This window comes from Camelus bactrianus, chromosome 33 (genome assembly GCF_048773025.1).
Source record: "Camelus bactrianus isolate YW-2024 breed Bactrian camel chromosome 33, ASM4877302v1, whole genome shotgun sequence".
Lineage (NCBI taxonomy): Eukaryota > Metazoa > Chordata > Mammalia > Artiodactyla > Camelidae > Camelus > Camelus bactrianus.
Genome location: NC_133571.1, coordinates 5,690,804 through 5,714,152, shown reverse-complemented (window position 1 = coordinate 5,714,152; position 23,349 = coordinate 5,690,804). Strand labels below are relative to the sequence as shown.

At 35.5% G+C, this 23,349-nt stretch overlaps 1 protein-coding gene across 1 annotated transcript in view; it reads right to left on the bottom strand.

Annotated features, from left to right (window-relative positions):
• Nucleotides 1–23,349, bottom strand: part of CUL5 (cullin 5) — an 81,798-nt gene that overhangs the window by 19,433 nt on the left and 39,016 nt on the right. Inside the window, exons 8-11 of the mRNA XM_074357067.1 lie at nt 10,336–10,429; nt 8,163–8,293; nt 7,807–7,914; nt 5,068–5,132 (exon numbers count right to left, since the gene is read on the bottom strand). Of these exons, the coding sequence (XP_074213168.1) occupies nt 5,068–5,132; nt 7,807–7,914; nt 8,163–8,293; nt 10,336–10,429 (398 nt within the window). The remainder of the gene's footprint in view (nt 1–5,067; nt 5,133–7,806; nt 7,915–8,162; nt 8,294–10,335; nt 10,430–23,349) is intronic.

Here is a 23,349-nt window from a genome sequence, read left to right as displayed (position 1 = left end):
GGTCTGAGCAGCAGATGGTATTATGCCTCAAAGTCAATTTCCTGATTTTGATAGTTATACCGTGATTATATTTATAGAAAATATATATTAGTGCACTAGGAATAATGAACAACTTAATCTCAAACGGTTCCAGAAGAAAGTTTCAATGGTATTTCCACACAGAAAAGAATAATATAGAACTTAACAAATTTATGTATATTAATTTGACAACTGAAAATAACACATTTCTTTAAAAACACAACTTACCAAAACTAAAACTAGACTAAATGTAAAAGTTGGAAAAGCCCTGTATCTATTAAAGAAATTAAATTTGTAACCAGTATCAGTTCATTAAAAACTTCATGCCCAAATGGTTTTACCAATGAATTCTATCAAACATTAAAGAAGGAATACCAATTACACTAATTCTTTTAGAACATTCAAAAAGAAAGAGTAACTCTCAATCCTTTTTATGAGGTCAGCATAATCCTGAAATCAGAAAATGACAAAGACATCACAAAAATGAAAATTGCACAAGGCACATAGTCCAGAAAGAGGTAAATCCTTCACAAAATTAGATTCCAAAAACTTGACAAAACACTAACTAGCAAATTATATCCAGGAATATACAGAAAGAATAATACATCATGATCAAGTAGAATTTATCCCAAGAGGTCAACATTGGCTAAATTATTTTTTTAAAAAATCAATGTATTTCACCACATCAAAAGAATAAGGAAGAAAAACCATATGGTCATTTCAACACAGAAAAAGCACTATTAATAAAAGTCAACACCCATTCATTATCAAAACTTTCAGCAATAATTAGGGGGAAAAAGCAACCCAATTAAGGGCTTCTATGAAAAATCCTCAGCTAACTTTGTACTTAATGACAAAAAATTAAGGCTTTCCCCTTAAGCTTGCCAAAAAAGGCAAGGACGCCCACCCTCATTACTTCTATTCAACATCGTACTTATGATCCTAGCCAGTACATCAAGGCCAGAAAAAGAAATAGCTGGTATAAGGATGAGAAGGGAAAAAATAAAACTATCTTTATTCAAAGATTACATGATTATTTACATAGAAAGTCTTAAGAAATCTAAAAAAGAACTACTAGACCTAATAGCTTTAACAAGGTAACGGGATATAAGATCAATGTACAAGAATCAACTGTATTTCTATACGCTAGCATATCAAAAGCACTGATGGAATAAAAGAACAAAGTTACACCGCTTGACTTCAAGACTTACTGCAGAACAGTATTAATCATGACTCTGTAATGGCCTAAGGATGCTCATATAAATCAATGGACTAGAACAGATGGGCCAGAAAAACATAAACATTTTTAAGTCACCTGATTTTTGACAAAAGACCAAAGCAATGCAGTGGGGAATGGAAAATATTTCCAGCAAATGGTGATGAAACCACTTGCTATCCATATGGAAGAGAGAAAAAAAAAAAGAAATTTAACACCTAACTTACACTATATGCAAATATCAATTTAAGGTAGCTCTTAGACCTAAATGTGAAAGCTAAAAATTATAAAGCTTCTAGAAGAAAAGAGAAAAATACCCTCATACCCTAGAGGTAGAGGTAGACAAAGGTTTTCACAAAAAAACACAGAAAGCAAGAACCACAAAAGATTAATGAAATTCCTACCAAATTACCCAGAACATATTTCACAGAACTAATAAAATTTATATGGAACCACAAAAGACCCAGAATTGTCAGAGCATTACTGAAGAAAAAGAAAGAGGCTGGAGGAATAACTCTCCCAGACTTCAGACAATACTACAGAGCTACAGTCATCAAAACAGCATGGTACTGGTACAAAAACAGACATATGGACCAATGGGACAGAATACAGAGCCCAGAAATGAACCCACAAACTTCTGGTCAACTAATCTTCAACAAAGGAGGCAAGAACATACAATGGAATAAAGACAGTTTCTTCAGCCAATGGTGTTGGGAAAACTGGACAGCAGCATGTAAATCAATGAAGCTAGAACACTCCCTTACACCATACACAAAAATAAACTCAAAATGGATCAAAGACTTAAACATAAGACAAGATACAATAAACCTCCTAGAAGAAAACATAGGCAAAACATCTCACATACATCTCAAAAATGTTCTCCTAGAACAGTCTACCCAAGCAATAGAAATAAAAGAATAAACAAATGGGACCTAACGAAACTTACAAGCTTCTGCACAGCAAAGGAAACCACAAGCAAAACAAAATGACAACAAATGGAATGGGAGAAAATTTTTGCAAACAATGAAACCTACAAAGGCTTGATTTCCAGAATATATAAATAGCCAATACGACATAGTAAGAAAAAAACAAACAACCCAATCCAAAAATGGGTAGAAGACCTAAACAAGCAATTCTCCAAGGAAGAAATACAAATGATCAACAGGCACATGAAAAAATGCTCAATATCACTAATTATTAGAGAAATGCAAATCAAAACTACAATGCCGTATCACCTCACACCAGCCAGAATGGCCATCATTCAAAAGTCCACAAATGACAAATGCTGGAGAGGCTGTGGAGAAAAGGGAACCCTCCTACATTGCTGGTGGGAATGCAGTTTGGTGCAGCCACTGTGGAAAACAGTATGGAGATTCCTCAAAAAACTAGGAACAGACTTACCATATGACCCAGGAATCCCAGTCCTGGGCATATATCCAGAAGGAACCCTACTTCAAAAAGACACCTGCACCCCAATGTTCCTAGCAGCACTATTTACAATAGCCAAGACATGGAAACAGCCCAAATGTCCATTGAGAGCTGACTGGATAAAGAAGATGTGGTATATTTATACAGTGGAATACTATTCAGCCATAAAAATGACAACATAACACCATTTGCAGCAACATGGAGAATGTCATTCTAAGGGAAGTAAGCCAGAAAGAGAAAGAAAAATACCATATGAGATTGCTCATATGTGGAATCTTACAAAAAAAAAAAAAAAAAAAAAGAACATAAATACAAAACAGAAACAGACTCATAGACATAGAATTCAAACTTGTGGTTGTCAGACAAGGGGGAGGAGGGCAGGAAGGGACAGACTGGGAGTTTGAAATTTGTAGATACTGACAGGCATATGTAGAATAGATAAACAAGATTATACTGTATAGCACAGGGAAATATATACAAGATCTTAGCTCACAGCAAAAAAGAATGCGACACTGAATATATGTATGTTCATGTATAACTGAAAAATTGTGCTCTACACTGGAAATTGACACAACATTGTTAATCGACTATAACTCAATAAAAAAAAAATAATTTCACAAAGAAAAAAAAAGAAGAACCACAAAGAAGAGCATATATCTTACAAAGGACCTATATACAGAATATATAAAAACTCACAGCTCACTAATAAAAAGGAACAACCCAGTGGAAAAAAAAACAGGCAAAAATTTTGAACATTTTATAAAGAAAAATAAACAAATGCCAAAAAATACATGAAAAAGTGCTCAATATCAATAGTCATAAGGGAAATGGGAATTAAAACTATACTGAGGTAATACTACACACAGAATGACTAAAATTAAAATGATAACACTAAAAACATTGGTGAGAATGTGGATTAACTAGTACTCTTACACTTCACCGGTGAGCATGTAAAACACTACAACCACATTGGAAAACAAACCCCTATGATACACAAAAATATGGCTGAATCTCAAAAGCACTATGCTGAATTGAAAAAACCTTTACACAAAAAGTATATATACTGTATGAATTTATATGTAGTCCTAGATCAGGCAAAACTAACCTATGTTGAAATAATCAGAAGAGTTGCCTTCTGGAAGGAAGTGGGAGTGGAGTTGGAACTGACTGGGAATGGACATGAGGAAACTCTCAAGGATGATGAAAATACTGTGTATCTTAACAGGGATGTAGGCACTTGTCAAATCTCACAAAATTATACAGTTAAGATTTATGGATTTAACTGAAGGTAAATTTTATCTCAAAACAAACACAAAATTCAGTTAATGGCTATATGGTGAAGTGTTTAGAAAGTAAAGGTTACTGATGCCTGCAACTTCTTTTGAAGTGCACTTAAAAAGCTGACTGATGGGTGTATAGGGAGGTACACATTTAATAAGGCAATAGAGTGACTTTACTCCTGAGTTTGAAAATTTTATTAAAAAGTTCTGGGAGCAGAGGAGACTGAAGAAGACCTTTATGTATTCATATGAAGGGATCTCCAATATGTCATGTTATGTTTCATATATTTCACAATCTATAAAGAGAACACAATAAATGCCCTTCTAAACTATTCCAATTACTTTAAAACTGTAGGACTCAGGTGTCTTCCACTGTAATAGCACTTGAATAACTTACATGGCTCAAAAAAGACAAACTGACACTGACTTAAAAAAAAAATCCTGAACAATTACTTTTCCTTCTTAAGACATGTTACTTTCAAATATTTTATTAGCATTATGTATAAAATGTATTTAAAATAGCAATTCTCAGCTAGAAATTACAAAAAAAAAAAGACTTTTCCAATTAACCTTTACTGCTACTCAGTACTACTCTGAAGATATGATAGCTAGCTCAGATTAATATTTCATTAAATTTTGATTTTTAGATTTTCTATAATAGTACTTAGCACAAGTAAGTCCATCTTATTTGAGAGATGATATGAGAGCTCATCAATGAGAGATCAGTTTTAAAAATGGCAATATAAAAATTTACATTAAAATTATTTCTCCTTTTTTTAAATCATTATGGTGAATTGAGTCATATTCCATGCTTTTGTAGGTTATAAAATAACTGGTGAATAATGAGGAGGGAAAACAAGTAGAGATTCAAAAAGATTAAGAACAAAACATTTTTTCTACTTAAAAAATAATGTCAACATTTTTTGGTAATAATAGGAGACAATATAAAATTTAAAAGTGAAACAGTTCTTAATAATTAAAGGCAGCAAAAATCATAAAAGTTAAAAAAGCAAAAAAACAAACCTGATAGGATTAGGGAAACAGGGCACTTCTGCATATTCAATAACACACAGTACTCTCCAAAAACAGTAAGAATATTAAATACATAATTTTTAAAAACCTTACCCTTTCTGCTTCAAAGGTAATTCAAGTTTAAATATGGTAGCATCATTAACAACTGCTTTATATGCCTGCAAAAAATGGTTTAAAGTAAAACATAAACATTATTTTTAACACTTAAAATACAGCTAGATAAATTGTTACAATTCCAAAAATACATAAAATATAAATTGATTTTTAATTTTACTGGTGTATCTGGCCTGATAGAATTCCTCAAGGCAATGACATCAGCATGTTCTTTGTCATATGATTATCATAATTCTCAAGTGAGGTCTTAATGCTGCCTGATAACCATACTATTTTTCTCTTGTCCACACATTTTCCTGGAAAACATTTTCATACCACCTCCTTTCTCTTCAAACCTCCAATATTTCCTCTCCCATGCAAGTTCTCAGCTGATGGTTGGGCTTCCTATTTTATCAAGAAGACTGAAGTAATCAGAATTTCCTAGTTCTCCTGTGTCATTTTCTTCCTCTCTGTTTTCTGCAGCTTCAGTATGCATACATATTACTTTTTAAATCTTAAAAATTCTCTCTTGACTTTGTCCACCTTCAGGTACTCACCCATCTCTCTCTCTCTCTCTCTAAACTAAATTCCTAGAAGAATTATCTAACTCAAGAATTATCTATCTCAAGTGTTGCTGATAGATTTGTAAAATGGTAGAACCACTTTGGAAAACAGTTTTACAGGATTTTATAAAGTTATTTACACTTCTCATGATTCAGCAATTCCACTGTTAATTACCCAAAAGAAATAAACACATATCCACACACACACACACACACAAAGAATTATCTAACTCACTGTCTCTAATTTCTCTACTCCCATTCTTACTGTGAGCCATTCTATCACCAGGCTTTCTCACTACTACTCCAATCAATCGTTCTTGTCCAGGTCACTCACAACCTTCATGTTGCTGAAGACAGTGGCTAATCCCCATCTTATCTGACCCATCTGATCTATCAACAGCATTCTACAACAGAAGAGCATACTCTCCTCCCAGAAAGTGCTTTTTCCACTTGTTTTTTAGCATAGCACTCTCCTGGTCATTCCAATCATTCTCCTCTCTCCTCATGAAAGATGGTTGGGTTCCTCATCTTTCTGATAACTAAATTTAGGTTGCCCCAGGCCTGTCCTTGGATCTCTTCACTCTTAACTTTGGAGATCACAGCCAGTGTCAGTGCTTTAAACACCATCTATCTGCTGATGCTCCCAAATTTATTTTTGCAGCCCTGTCCTCTCCCTTTAAGCTCCAGACGTGGTGTTATCACATGGATGTTTATTAAACATTCAAAGTTAACCTGTCCAGAACTGAGTTCCCAATCTCTCTTCAACCATCTCCCCAAAACCTGCTTCTTCCACAGTCTTCATCTGCCCTCATCTCAGCAAGCATATACTTCTAACTGATCAGAACAAAACTGGAGTGCCATCCTTGATGGATCTCCTTCTATCACATTGCACGTCTGGTTCCATTATCAAGTCCTGTATAGTCTCTTTTCACTATATAAACAGAACTCAACCACTTTTGACTACCTCTACCTACTACTGTTCTGGGCAGAGCTCCCATCATTGTTTAATCGAATTACTTAAATAGGTTCTTAACCCATATTCTTGCTTCCTCTGTTGCCTCCTTCGGTCTAGTCTTTCTGTAGCAGCCAGGTAATCCTGATAAAATATACATCAGATCCTATCATTCTGTTCGAGATCTTTCTATGACTTTCTAACCTATTCAGAGTAAAAACCAAACTCCTTACAATGGCTCACAGTCTTACATGACCTGGCCTTCTATTATCTCTGACTTAATTTCCTACTATTTGCCCCCTCTAGCCACAATGATCTCTTTCCTCTCTAGTCCTAGAACATGACGGGTGTATCTCTGCTTTAGAGCCTTCGCACTTGTGTCTCCTCTGGCTAGAGTACTCTTCTCTTAACCACACGGCTTACTCCTTAATCAACTTCAATCTAGCTTTGAATAAACCCTCTGCAGGCCAATTGAACACTTCAAACCACCTCATTTCCTCCACACTCCCTTAACCCCTTTCCTACTTTATCTACCCACGTACTACCTACCTACCTTTCTTTCTAACCATTCATTTATTTATCTAAAAATAATGAGGAAAAAAGCCTACTAGAAAAAGCTGATTTTTTTTAAGAGTCTAGAAAAAAAATCTAACTTAGGAAGTAAGGAAAGGTAGCTGAAGGAGGGGGGAACTAACAGTAATTTCTAGTGACAGGTTTATGTCATTTAAAAAGACACAATTCTAAGGATAATACTGTTTCATTATCTTTATCCTATAACGATGGGCAAGAGGGTATGGAAAACAAGGATAAATGTGATGTAACTGTCACAAGAGCTCTATGAAAGGAAAGGGGACAGGGAAATCAATTCTGCTTGGGACAGGATGTGGGGAGAGGCAGAGTATCAAGGATGGTCCATGAGAAGTATGCTATGACCTGGGTCTTGAAGAAGGATGAAGAGGAATTCAATAATCAGTAATATTCAAAAACAGGAAAACATTCTTGAAAAATGAGGAAGAGAACAACCTTCTAGCTAAATTTTGGTTCACATGCATACCCAATGCTGACAAAAGCACTAACAAACCAAACATAATAAACACGGTTGCCCTCCACTGATGAAAAATCAGTGTTGCTAGCTTTTTTAGCTTGTAACTTAATAGAATAATGATGTAAGTTTCTTACTAAAATTAAATTATGACAGTAATGTTAATATACAGGAATATATACCTTGTCTCTTGCAGTAAGAAATCGTGGATCATCTTGAAAAGCTTCTTTGACGAGTTTACTAAATCTATTAAATAGTGTAAGTAATTGCTCAACATATTTCTCAGAGTCCTAAAAATAAAGTGTTTTATATTCAGTTGAGTCTTTAAAAAGAAAATAATAATACAAAAAAGAGAGAAAATACAAACATAATTTTAATAAAACACTACAGCTTTAAAATTAGGAAAATTTTCTGAAAAAAGTTTTTCTTAAAAAAGGTGTTCCAACATTACTGTTTTGCTATCAGTTATTATTTTAAACACCTGATTCTGCATTGAGAAGATAACCTTGATATATATGTTGTCACCGAGAAGACTTACAGTAGTAATGGTTTCAGCAGCTGCTACCATGTCTGCCAGGCCCGCGCTAATGATGTGTTCCTCCAGGTCCTTCAGCATTGGCTCTATCCCATTAGGAACTTTGTCCATCAGTGAGAACATTAAATGTAGTTCTGAAAGGACAGAACATACTCATGTAACCCTTTCATCCACCAGAAGAGATTTTCTCTTTGCCTTGTATCTTGGATCCATGATGCCTGTCACAATGAGTGCGGGGAAGTACTAGCTGGAAGCTGACAGCTTTAGTAGTATTCTGTGGGTACAATTAGTTCAGGGGTTGTTACAGTAAGAACTGCAGACTCTACAGTAAGAACTTCCTAATCTACCTTCTCAGTCTGAGAAAAATAACTTTTATTTTTTGGGGGGGATTAGGCTTGTTTGTTTGTCTGTTTATAAATAATGGAGGTACTGGAAATTGAGCCCAGGACCTGGAGCATGTTAAGCATACACTCTACCACTGAGCTACAGCCTCCTCCTTCAAAAATTATTTTTGTAAGAAATCCTAATTGAAGTGATCACACACACTGTAAAACCCAACTCCTCTTAAAAGATGAGTCATCTGATTTTCAAATGCAATGGAATGTATTTATTCTAAGAAATACAAAAGTTTACACAAAAGATTAGTACATTTCATAAAATAGATGCAATATTAAATACACAAAACACAGCCATGTGATTAAGGGGTAAAATAATCATGTCCTCAGATAAGACAGCATAAAACTCTATTCATAAAAACTTTTTCAATTTACAAAAAAGCACTTTCTCCTGTTTTACCATTTAATTGACCTTCAGAAAAGTCTTACTTCTGAACTGGGTACCACTAAATAAGTCCTTTTGAAGGGAGTCCAACATGGATCTGACATAACACTACTGAGCTTGGCATACAGAAATTCAAATAATTCATTTATGCCAAGTGAGAAACTTGCTTTTTACTACAAAACTACTTCTGAAGAGTGTATGGACTTAAGTGAACTGAAATATATATATATATTTTCTTATTTAATAAATATTTATTATCTACCTCATGCTAGTCACTGTTCAAAGTATTTGGAACACATCAGAAAATAAAGCAATCAAAGAAAAATGTTAACCAAATCAAAGGATTTCACTCTTTATGTTTGATAATGCTATTATTTCTATACAAGGTGCTATTAACTATTATAGAAGAAACCCTAATCATAATTTTTATTTGAGTGAATGATCAGATAAACCAGTGTACAATAATGTAATTATGTAAATTTAGGAAATATGCAATTTAGTCTTGGAAAATTTAAAGAAGCTGGTTTTAGCCTGCCGTGAACTCCTCTTCTGCTTCTCCATTAGAAGGTCCTATCAACTGGTTTGTCAGATCTGGGACGTAAGTACTTTCTTCCACAGAAAATTAAATTCCCATTTAGAAATGACTTACTGGCAAGACTCATCTTTATCACTCATTTACTAGATATTCTTGAGAATAATGTTTTCAAGGTACAAAATACATACTTTAAATGCAACTAGAGACCTCGCAATTTTACATAATGAAATCTAGAGAGTAATACATCAAAATGTTAAAAGTGGTCATCTCGGAGTGGTAAGGATATGGGTAATTTTTACTGTATTCTTTTTTGTTTTAATGTACTTGTTACCTCCCAAAATATACCTTTATCATATTTAAGTAATAAAAAAAATTTAAGTAAAAAAATACACTTCAGATATCTTAAATTATAATGTATTTTGGGAGAGAGGGATGAAGATTACAAACATAGAGCATTTTATTACTTTTTAAAAATATTTGTCACAAGGTCCCACACACAAGTCAAATTACCTAGTTTTATCCTATACCATATGTTTATCATTTAAACTAGCCTTTAAAAGCAGAGTCCTACTTTTCCCCCCCTACTTTTGAGAAGAAATTGAAATTCACATGCAAGAGTACCCACACACATACTGATACCTGGGGGGGGTGAGGAGGGGAATGCTTAAAATATACATTTATAATCTTCTTTACAGTGTTTCTAACTATGCTAAATATTTTATCATTTTCTTTAAGTATAATTTGCCATAACAAAAATACATACGTATAAAAGAGTGACCTAACAGCAATTTATTAAAAGTGATGTGCTTCAAAGATACCCTCTAAAAAGAGTATGAGAACGTTATGTGATGTTTTACCTACTTTCAGTTTCGTTTCGCTTGATCATGCCTTGGCACTCTGCTAAGATAGTCTCTTTAAAGGATGTCACCAGGGCATTTACACAGCATTCCATGAGCTGAAACACATCAAAAACTGGTCAAGGCCCTTGTAAGCACAAGTAAGGCACAAATCTATTCCTCTCCATTTTGCCTTATAGCTCCATAAAACCACATTCTTGAACAATAGCAAAACAGCTAAGCTCACTGAAAGTAGACTTTACTTACCTTTACGAGAGGATTACTGAAGATGGGTACTCTATGTAAGTTTACCAAAGCATACTTCCCTCTAAGGAAAAGGCTACAGAATGTAGGTTCTCGTTAGAAATTTTAATGAAAGTCCTCAAGGAGGGGAGGAAAAAATTTTAATATACAAAACAAAATGAAAAAAAAAAAAGAAAAAACAACCTTTGGTAAACTCTCATCTGGAGAGAACCTGTGCTGGAATTAGATCCTAAAATTCTAAAAGTATGAACATTCATTCAACACATAGTAGGCATCGCTGCTGTTGGCACCAAAGAAGTGATCAGGATACAAAGGAGAATTTAAGAAATAACCTCTGCTTTGGAGAAGACCACTGTCTCATTGAGGGCAGGGAGGGAGGCAAATGTCAACTAATAAACACAACTCAGGTAAGTGGCAAAGCGCACGCGCGTGCACAACACACACACACACACACACACACACACACACACACACGCCCCCAGACAAAAACAAAGGGACTACTATTTGTTCGTGGGTAGTTAAAAAGGTCTCATGCACAAGATGAAATGTAAATTCAATGCTTAAAAATAAGTACAAGTCTTAAAACGGATTGAGTATTCTAGGAACAAGAAGCTGAATATAGTAGTGAAGAGACAGTGGGAGGGAAAGCCAGAAAGGTAAGCTGGAGCCAGATTGTGAATGAAAATCTATGGTTTGGGATTTTATTCTATAGGTAGGGAAGGTTGTAAACAGAGGATAAATGTAATGAGCTTTGACTCCCCTACAAAGTCATTTCTAAATGCTCAGTCTAATGGTAGGTGGTACTCAGTGGTGGTAGGGAGACTGGCAAACAAGGCTGTTGAAATACTCCAAGTAAGATGGTTAGGGTCCAGTGTTCTGGCTGGCCCTCAGGAAAATCCACCCCACCTCATCACTGCTCCTTCATGTCATATATTTACTTGTCTCACAGGTATCAAATAAAATGAATAGGGTGCAAAGTACACAAGGCTGACATCTCTCTTCTGAAAAACAGATCATCATAGATAGATCTATATTAAGGAAGGGAACTATGTGTGTCTTAAAAAGTTCTTTGCCAAAAATTCCTCTTGGAAGTGACATAATGTTGATAATTACTGGAGTTGAATTTAGGTAATGGAGAGTCATTATACTACTCTTTCTACTTTAAAAAATGTTAAAAATTTTCCGTAATAAAAGATCTTTTTCAGGTCCCTCTTTGAGAATTATGCTAATGACTTTAAAATCCATGTATGTCAATTTCTGTAATAAAAAAACACACAGATACAAAGTGGTTGAGAAATTTCTGCCCTGCCAAGGTGGGGCGCTCTGCCCCAATCACTGAGTAACCTCATTCCGTACCAGCTCTGGAATATGCACAACTGAACACTACCAGCTTCAACAGAGACTAGATAAATCTAATTACATGTAACTAATAAAGAAGAAACAGAAAGTGCCATCAAAATTAGCCCCAAGCCCCAGTCACTTCAGCTCTGCTTTCTATTTTAGTTTAGATCAGGAGTAGTCCAACTTGTGTTCAGGAGAAGTCCAAGTTTTGCAGACTCCAAAAATCCAGACCAGTGTGTTTCAAACTGTCTGTTGTGAAATCAGTTTTAATAGCTGTGACCAGGGTTTCTTTCTTTAATAATACAGAACAGTACAAACAACATCAGAACGCAACACAGATAACAGCAACAAATACTATTCCATAAAAATTTTGTTTCAGATGTGAGCAAATAAACAAAGAATATACTAAGCCACAATAAAAAATGTATTTCTTACTGTGGGTTACAATGAGGATTAAGAGGAGAGGCTAAATCGACAAGACAACTGAAGTAAACTGCAAAGACTGTGGTAACTGCTTAAGTGAAAGGAGTTAGGGATCTAAGTTGCTGAAGCAGTTTCTAGCTTGAAAGGTTAAACAAATTATTATAATAACAAATATTTTTAATGCGCACTTACTCTGACCAAGCATTATGCTAAAAGCCTTTTAAACATTATCTCATTTAACCCATATGTCATTTAATCCATGACAACCTTATGCCGCAGATATCTACCATATGAGGAAACAAGCTGAGAGAGGCTAAGTAAATAACCTACAGATGTTGCACAGTTAGTTCATTAGGTTTTGAGCTGTAATATGAGGCCAGGTATGTGAGTCCACAGCCTACAACTTTTGATACTACACTAAGAGAGCAAGTATATACTTAGCAATGGCTACATGCTCAGAGTTGTGTGTTATAAGGAACAGAGAAGTACAGAACACGGTTTATATCCTCACTGCTCTTAGTAACTGGAGTGCAGTGTATCTAAAAAATGTGTGCATACTTCATACACAACAGAGGTGCATAAAAAGTTCAATTTCACCAATAAGGCAAAGAAGTAGAAGCAAACACATCATTAACACACCATAAACCTCACAAGGAGAGAGACTGTGTTCTGTCCGTAGCCACACATCCACAGCTTCAACACAGCCGGTACTTGATAAACAACACAACAAAGCAGCCTGTAATCTGCTACTAAATCAAGCTGTAGAAACAAGAGGTGCAGTAAAACGTTGCTTTAAAAAATGAATTAAAAAACAAACAGACTGAGCTATATGAATAAGGAAATATTCCTTATTGGGTAGAATGACTCTTACTGAACAATATTAAGTTAGAAAAATAAGTTAGGGCCAAATCATGAAGGGCCTTGAAAATCACAGACAGGAAATAATGATACTATGGCTTTTGAATAAAGAAATAAAATAGTGAAAGTGATGTTTATGGAAGAGTACCCCGAACTCACAAAAGAAGAAACACAAATGGTCCACAGTAAGATAAAGATGCCCAGCCTCATCAGTGATTTTTAAGTGCATATAAAAAATCTTTTAAAATCTGTGATACTGAGCTTGGCAAAATTAATAGTCTGACAAAACCCCGATGAACAAAGATAAACAGGCACAGTGTAAATGGAAATGAGAATTACAACAACATTTCTGAAAATCTGTTTGGTGTTTACAGCGATCTGTGAAAGGTGCAGAGCCTTTGCTTCAGCAACCTCCTTTCCAGGAAATTCTATTCCAAGAGGCTGCCACATGTGACAAAGATATATGTATAAAGATGTTAAAAAGATAAAAAGATATAAGCATATAAGAGTGTTCCGGGAAGTACTATTTGTAAAAAATAAACTAATGATAACAAATAATACTGAAAATTCCCATCATTAGAGAATTAGGTATATTACAATACACATATACAATGAAATATATACAGGCATTAAAAACAATGTTATAATTCAGAAGTGTTTAGAGTGAAAGTGCGCATTATCATTTTTTTCAGTGCTGGAGAAAAGAAAGAAAAAAAGAAAGGAAAAGGAGGAAAGGAAAGATAGGAAAGGACATGAAAGGAAAGGAAAGGAGGAATGGACAAAAGAGGGAAAAAAAAGAAAAAAAGGATCAACCAAGCACGTATGACAAAATGATCACTGTTAAATCTGGGGGCTGGGTTTGGGGAGTGGGGTTCATTATACTATTTTCTCTATTTTTGTAAATATTTGAAAACTTTCAACACAAATATTTTATTAAAAAATAAAGAGAAGAATTATGGCATAGGTCCCTGTGTATTGAAAAATCCTTTAGAAAACTATTTTATGTAGGCAAAAAGAAGAAAGGGAGATTGCTTGATAAGAGTTCTCTCCTTATTTCCAGAGTCTTGTCTTAACCAAAGTTTCTTGAGGGCAGAGACAATGTTATTCCTCTTTTGTACTTTTTCCCCCATCGTTTACCAAAGTTCTGCATCCAGGGTCAACCCTAAATATATACTTGTTATTTGAAAAATACATCTTGCATGGAAAGGATAGTGATAAACCATCTCTCTCACCTTGTATTCCCTTTCTGTCTCCTTTTGCTAGCTTCCGTGAAGAAAAAAACTTTTTGCCATATGTCATCAACGCCTGTATTTTGCCTGAGATGAGCACCACTTCTAAATCCATAGCACTCTCCCCAGAGGTCTGCAAGGTGCAACACTTTAACTATCAACGTGCTTGATGTTTTACCTTCCTCTAGATAGCAAAACTCTTCAAAGATGATGCCTGCCATAAAACACAGCAGGCACTCAGTACCTGTTGAATGAATGAACGTGCAGGTCTGTGAAGACGGAAGGTGGGACAGGCAGGCTAAGTGACGTAGGAGAGTCCTCTTTTAGCAGTATGCAGTTTGCACAATTAGTGCTGCTTCACTGAAGTTTAATAAAAAGCAGTAAGAACAGTTCTGATTTTCATTAGTTATGCAATCCTGTACAAGCAATATTTTGCTTTTGTCTCAGCTATAAAATAGAGGAGCTGGATTAAAAATTATCCTAGGTTTCTCCACCTTAAGATTCTACTTTATTATTATCAGGTCTTTAACCACACAAGGATATCTGTAATGTATTCATGAATTCATTTACTGCATGTGTGGTAGGCTAGTCTCAAAATTAACTTCTCTTGGCCTTTCTAGCTTGGTTACATTTTTTTTTAAACCTTTATAACTAGTGTTACCTGCTTCATTTCTAAACTAGCTATACAAGTAACTCTCTATATAGACCAATGGAATCAATTAGACTCACCTTGACTTTTCACACAGCACCCTTAATATACCAAAATGAGGGTCAACAAGTACTTTACTTAATGTTAATAATTTATGAATTGTAACCTTGTTGTTAATTCAGTTTTTCATCAGTGTTTTGCACAGGCAGTAAAATAGTTTCTGTCTGAGACTCAGTAAGCAACTTTCTGCAGACCACAGCCCTAACAGTAAAAACTACCATGTCAGTTTCAGTGCTTAAATGTTTTGATAAAGTAGTTGATTAAACACAATTGGGTATTACCCATTTTACAGTTAGGAAAACAAGGATTACAGAAGTTGAAGAACTTGCCAAAGGGTAAAATGACAACGGAACTCAAACCCTCCTCTTGTTCCAACGTGTATGCCCCTAATCACTACACTGCCTCCCCGTCAGTGCCCTGGTCATTGTGAAGAAATGAAGACTTGCCACCACTGCTTCACTCTCTAGTCCATTAATCCACTGTAGAAACACTCCAGTTTATTCTAGTGCTACTCTGAAGACCGGGACCACTTCTGTCCTCTTATCCCCACTAGCACAAGGCCTGACACAGTTCAGGTGCATGGTAAGTAATAACTGAATGCTCTCAGGTAGTACCAAGGGATGTGGGACTATCACCTAAAATGCTAAAAGCCACAGGAAAAAAATTGTAAGTTATTTTGTTTTATATTTTTTTCTCATTCTTTTCTTACTGTTATGTGTCACTTTTTGCTGTCTATGATGCCTCTTCAGCCAGCACAGCTCTGAAGCCTCTGACCCAGTTTTACTAACATACCGCTGCTCATCTCTACAGGCCCGTCCAGTGATAATCAAGCTAATTAGAGAGCTGGGAGGATGCCTGGGTCTGGGCGGGACTAAGCTGCTCTCCTGCAAGCAAAGGTAGAGCAGCGGGCCTACCAGGCAGCTAAGGCAGCGCTGCTGCTCAGATCTCTTGGCCTGACTTACTTTCCAGGCTCCCCACTGAGTTGCAAGTAGCTCAAGCTGCCAGAAGGCTTGTCCTCTGGAGGAGTCCAGTATTCCTGCATCATACCTACTACAAACACATATACACTGACAGCTCACTCACGCCTGCACATGTGCACAAAGAAACACACTTACACACAAAGCATCTGATCCAAGTTTGGACCCTCAAACAGAGCTGGGCCGATTAGCACTAGGCTAATTAAAACGAGTAGGGCCAGACTCTTCCCTCTGGTCCAAACTGGAGGGACAAACTGGGAGCTCTCATGATCCCCACTTCAATCCAACACAGCTGCATCAGTGACTCAAACACCATGAGCAGTATCACTACAGATGATACAATTTTTGACAGTGAAAAAAATTTGTTTCTTTTTTTTTAAATTTATTTTTAATTTTCTTTGGTGGTGGTGGGGTAATTAGGTTTATTTATTTATTTATTTTTAGAGGAGATACTGGGGATTGAATCCAGGACCTTGTGTATGTGAAGCTCTACCACTTGAGCTATACCCCCCACCAAAATTTAAGATTCTAAATAAAAAATATATTACCGTTCCTCAATTTACACAGTAATATCATCCCTGGAAAATAAAGTGTATTACTAATATCATGCAAAAATGTTTTGATTCATAAGTAAAATAAAATTCTAGATGCAAATAAGTATAAACAAGATTTTCACTTACATGATTGGCCAGTGGGATTACTGAACATTATTTTTGGGATATGGTGTAATTCTTGCTTATGTGGGACAGTCTGAGTAGCATTCCTGGATCCCACTCACTAAAAATCAATCATTGTGACAACCAAAAAAAAAAAAAAAGAAAAAGAAAAAGAAAAGTCTCTACAAATTTCTGTAACACGTGCTGGAGGCAGACACTACCGTCACTGAAGACCGCCAGCCTAGAGATTTCCGTTCAATGCACATCAGCTATCCTAACAACCCACAGCGTAACTCACTTCTCTTTGATTCATCTCTATCAGAATCTGCTGTACTGTGACAAGCAAATTCAAATGAAAGCTGAATTACAACAAGCAAATTCGTATGAAAATTGAACTAGGATAAATTTGTAAAAGGATCCTGTGATTATAGACTAAACCTAACATTAATATATTGACAGTAACTTTAATGGGCTATATAGTATATGTCAAAACCCCTCTGGGGTATAAATTTTGTCCATTAAAAATGGGACTTGGTGTTCATTTTGAAAATGGAAGAATAGTGTAACGTTAGGAACTCTGTTAATGTGATTTCCTGAACCAGTTAGTTCAACGGAAGAAAAATGCCATATGATCACCTCTGAGGAAATGTTCTAATCTCACTGTTTTACAAGTTTTCCCAGCCACTTACTTGTTGAAGAGACTCTTTTCTCCACTGTGTGTTCTTGCCTCCTTTATCACAGATTAAAAGACCATAGGTGCGTGGTTTTATTTCTGGGCTCTCTATTCTGTTTCACTGATTTGTCTGTTTTTGTGCCAACACCACATTGCTTTGATTAATGTAGCTTTGAAGGACAGTCTAAAGTCTAGGAGAGTTATACGTCCAGCTTTGTTCTTTTTCCTCAGGGTACCTTTGGCAATTCAGGGTCTTTTGTGGTTCCATATAAATTTTAGGATTATTTGTTCCAGTTCTGTGAAAAATGTCATGAGTATTTTGATAGAAATTGAATGAAATCTGCAGATTGCTTTCAGTGGTATGGCCACTTCAATAATATTAGTTCTTCCAATCCAAGCCAGCATGGGATATCTTTCCACTTCTTTGAATCAGCTTCAATCTCCTTCATCAATGGTCTATAGTTTCCAGAGTATATGTCTTTCACCTCCCTGGTTAAGTTTATTCCTAGGTATTTAAAATTTTTTGGTGCAATTTTAAACAGGATTTTTTTTTCACTTTCTCTTTCTGATATTTCATTCTCACTGTATCAAAATGCAACAGATTGCTATATATTAATCCTGTATTCTGCAACCTTGCTGAGTTCATTTTTTAGTTCTAATTATTTGTTTGTGGAGACATTAAGGTTCTCTATAAAGAGCATCATGTCATCTGCAGTATTTTATCTCTTCCCTTCCAATTTGGGTACTTTTATTCATTTTTCTTGTTTGATTGCTGTGGCAAGGACTTCCAATACTATGTTAAATAAAAGCAGCTAGAATGAGCATCTTTGTCTCTTTCCTGAATTTAGCAGGAAGTCTTCCAGCTTCTCACCATGGAGTATTTTCTTGCCTGTGGGTTTGTCATAAATGGCCTTTATCATGTTCCCTCTATACCCACTCTGATGAGAGTTTTTACCATGAATGGATGTTGAATTTTGTCAAATGTTTTTTCTGCATCTATTGAGATACTGTGATTTTTATCTTTCCTTTCATTAATGTGTGTCACACTGACTGATTTGCATACAACGAACCACCCTTGTGACACTGGAATAAATCCAACTTGATCATGGTGTATTTGCTTTATATATTTAGGTGCTCCTGTACTGCCTGCGTATATGTTAACGACCATAATATCCTCTTCTTATAGTGATCCCTTTATCATTACATAATGTTATTCTTTGTCATTCATTATGACCTTTAAAGTTTATTTTTTCTCATATGAGTACTGCAGCCTTTGCTTTCTTGTCATTTCTGTTTAAATGAAATCTTTCTGCATCCCTTCTCTTTCACTCTGTGTGTCACCCTGAAGGGAGTCTCCTGTGGGCAGTGTATTGAAGGGTCTTGTTCTTTAATACAATCAGCCACCCTGTGTTGTTTGAGCAAAGCATTTAGTCCATTGATATATAAAGTAATTAATTTTTGTTTTTGTTTTCTTTCTTTGGGGGGGGTAGGCTTGCTTATTTATTTACTTATTTATTATTTAAGCAGAGGTACTGGGTTTTGAACGTGAGGGGGAATTAGGTTTGTTTGTTTATTATTTAAACGGAGGCACTGGGCACTGAACCCAGGACCTCATGCACGTTAAGCATGTGCTCTGTAACTGAGTTATACCTCCCCCTGAGTAGTTAATTATTGATATGTATGCACTTACTGCCATTTTATTACCTGTTTATCACTTGTTTTCAGGTTGTTTTGGTAGTACTTCTACATTCACTTCACCTTCTTCTTGTCTCTTCCATTGTGAGACCACACTACTTAATCACAGAGGCTTTACACTCCATGAGACGTCACACTTAACGTCTGGTAGGGCCAGTTCTCTTCAAAGTTTTTCTTTTCCAGTGTTTTCCTGGTTATCCTTACACTTTATTTTTCCACATGAACTTCTTTATCAATTTGTCTAATTTCATGAAACAGCTGCTGGTATTTTTATTGGAATTACAGGGAACATATAAATTAATTTAGGGAAGAAGTGACATCTATATCATTTTGACTCACAGAATTTAAGAATAAGGGGTATCTTTCAGTTTTTTCAAGTCTACCTCTCTGTCTTTGGCATGTTTAAAAATTTTCCTAAGGTTTCACACATTTCTTGTTAAATTTATTCCCAAGTATTTAATTTTTTTTGTTGCTACCATAAGTGAGGTTTGCCCTAATCATATAGTCCCTGTTTATTATTTGTACATAGGAAGGCTGACATTTGTATGTTAATTTTATATCCTGCCACTTTACTGAATTACTTTACTGTTTGAGTTAGTTTTAACACTGACTGTAGAGTTTTCCATATAAAGTACTATCATGTAATCTCCAAAATGAGACAGTTTTCCTTCAGGCTTACCCATTCTCATTGATTCCTACAGTTTAACTGCATGGGCTAATGCCTCTAATACAGTGTTAAATAGCAGTTAGAAATGGTGAGTGTCCCTGCCTTATTCATGATCTTAATACAAATGCCTCTAATGAGACTCCATAAAATAAGATACTGGCTTTACAACTAGGGTATATACATTCCTGATAATATCCTTAATAAAAGAATAATAAGTAAATACTTTTCTTAGCATCATAAAATGCATACATCATGCCAAAAAGCAGCATCGTGCTTAATTGTGACGACTTAGAGAACTGCCATCAAAGACTAGAAGAAGTCAAGGATCCCCAATATTCTTTAACATTTTTCTAAAATAAACCATTAAAGGATCCAATCCACTGAAGGAAATAGGAGATGATAGTATTAAAAAGAAAGATATAATCAGATGCTTGGAAGTATCCAAAAGAACAAAAGAAAACTCTTATAAACTAGGAAAGAATTCAGTAAGCTGCTAAAGTACTATGTAAACATTACTTAAAATGCACACCTGGCCTTTATTAGGCCTGCCGTACACCTGGATACTGCCTAGGTGAGACTTGACCTACTCTACAGAAAACTGATTCAGAAACTTGTTTTCCTGTGCATACTGAAAAGTAATCAGATCTATAAGATTAAGATCACGACTTACTAAATTCAAAGAAGATAACTGGTAAATCATAATAATTTCCTAATTTTCAGAGAAAATGTTAATGTCAAAAATGTACATACTTATTAATATTAAATTTTGTTGTGTATTATTGTGTAGCCCCAGATGAACTGATAGATAATTGTTCTCCACTAGTAAGAACAGCCTAATAGGTACGTATAGACTAAAGCTACTATCAACAAGGCACGAAGATCTGACGTAGCATGTTCTGACGGCTGGTAATTCCTCTAACAGAATTTAGGGTAGTGAGTCTGCTTTGAATAATCTTTAGTTACGGAAATGACTCTTTCCTTAACAACTATTTCAAAAAAAAATTACACTTAATGTGTATTAAATTAGAACCCAGAACTTGGTGATTTTTTGGTTTATTGTTTCTTCCATTACAACACACTTCATTTTAACACATCATTTCTCTTTGGAAACAGAAACTGTAAATTAACAAATATATAACAAATATTATGTATATATAGTATAGTGGCCTTAGATCAGTGAGGTATATAATACAGTCCTGCATCTGCATTAACCCTTAAGTTCCCAACGTTATAGTTAATTCTACAGTTCTCATTTACTGTCTTCTCTGCACCAAATTTTGCTGTACTAACTATATAGGGATCACTGATTAATATTAATCTATGCTCGTAAAAGTTAGGAAAATGACAATCTTTGAAGAACAAGATGGTAATGATGCTTTGGAAGGGGTGTTTATAGAGTTTCCTATTTGCTGGTAATTCTTGTCCTGGTGATTTCACAGGTATGTTCACTTTGTGATAATTCACTTATTATACTATACTTGAGATTTCTGTGCACTTTTCTGTATATATGTTGACCACCAATCAAAACAGCTGATTAAAAATAAAAGCATAAAATCAAAACAAAATTAAAACAAACCATACAAACAGACCTCTTACGTCCTCAATAAAGTACAATTTTTTTGCAAGCATACTATATTGCACTTGTGGATTTTGTTGAAACAAAACAAAACCTTATCTTTAAACTCTAGAATCATTCAGCTTGGTGAGATGTTCACACCACTTGGTATCCGCGGAAGAGTAAATTCACATCTTCTATTTCAAGTTTTTCCCCAAATGTGTGTGTGTGTGTGCGCGCGTGTTTTAAAGCAGAAAGGGAGACTGACCTGTTCTATACAAGTTTTCATGTGTATTAGTTTCTCTCTACCATTCTTACTCTTTTTCTTGCTCTCTTGTTCGCTCTTAGTTGGGCCTCTATAGTTGAACTTCCATAAGTTTAATATAAATATGATACAACTCAGCTGTGTAAACTAGAGTATAAGAATATAACCATACTTCTACCTTACAAAATTACAACATCCCCACCCAGGTTAGACACGCACTCCAATCAACTCAAAACACTCAATTCCTCAACTAACCTCATCCTTCTCCCTCACTACCAAGGTTTACTCTTAGACCTCATCTCTCTGTAGCAACACAATTCTCCCCAACCAAAACCTCAGGCACATTGTTGACTGAATTCTCTCTGATGTCTAGCCCCGCTCACACAATGCAACATTCCACCCCTGGGAAGTCTTTGTCCCCGCCCTCTTTCTTTCCACTTCCATTGCTATACCCTGCCTGGTACTCCTAATACCTTCCTCAAATTACTGTAAAACCTTCCCACTTGCTATTCCAAGCCATTCCCCCTTCCAATTGATCGTTCATACAGTCACTAGATTAATGTTTCTCAGAGATAACTTTGAGCATGGCATAGTTGTTTAAAAAATATTCAATGGTCTTCCCTGCCTTCTGAATGAAGCTGAAGCCTGGTTTTAAACTTCTATAGAGAATTTCTATAAACAACACAAAATTTGCCCCCCTTTCTGGCCAATATCAAAGTTTATTTGAAAGAGGAAATAAACTGCACATAATAAAAAGCAAAACAAACAAAAAACAAGGGAAAAAAGATCCAACTCAGTCCAATTTCTGAATAAACATGACTATCAATCAAGATGAAAGAAGCTAAAAAAAAGTCAGAAGTTAAAAAAAAAAAAAAATCCCATCCATAGCTGAAAAATGTCTGGTTTAGGCAAACTGGGAAGTTACTGCTTTGAATGTAAATTTAAATCTAGTTTGTAAGCTCCAAAGACTGAAAGAAACTGGAAGCAATACTGCTAGCTATATTTGAGCAATTTCTAAAACTCTATCCAAACTTGATTCTTACCTTCCTTACCAAAGCACACTAGAGTCATTCTCCACATAAAAGCAAACACCAGGATGGACACTGTAGCATGGCTACTACCTCTGATTTTTCTTTCTTTCTTTTTTTTTTTAAATGAGGAACCAAAAACAAATAACTATATAACAGACTGATGTTCTCTTATCAAATAATTGACATTTTATCTCATGACAAGAGGAAGTCTGAAAACATCGTCTCATAACAAAAAGAAGCATCCCCTAGCAGCAGCGGCGCGGTGCTCACTACTTCAGTGTCCGCAGCCACTAGTTTATAGAACACAATTACCATGAACAGCGAGAATCAACCGTTGTCTATTGGGAGCATATTTTACTTGCCACGTGAAAATCACTGCTACGGCTAACTTTAGATAATATGCACAAAACATAATAAAAGGGGACTGATTAAAAAATAAATGCATTAAATACAGAAAAGTCTAGAGCAGGAAGGGCAAATAGATTTTATGTTGCACATCAGCTCTGAAAAACAATGAGTTCTGAATCCAGTGCCTTCTGAAGCTGTGCTCTGCTCCCTGGGAGACAGCACCATGAACAGTCAGTAACGCTAGTCACAGAGGGAGAAAAGAGAGTAACGTTACCTGCGTCGTGCACCTGCCGCTCCTGGGCTACTACCCTTCAAAGAATCTCAAAGAATAAACAGCAACAAAATTAC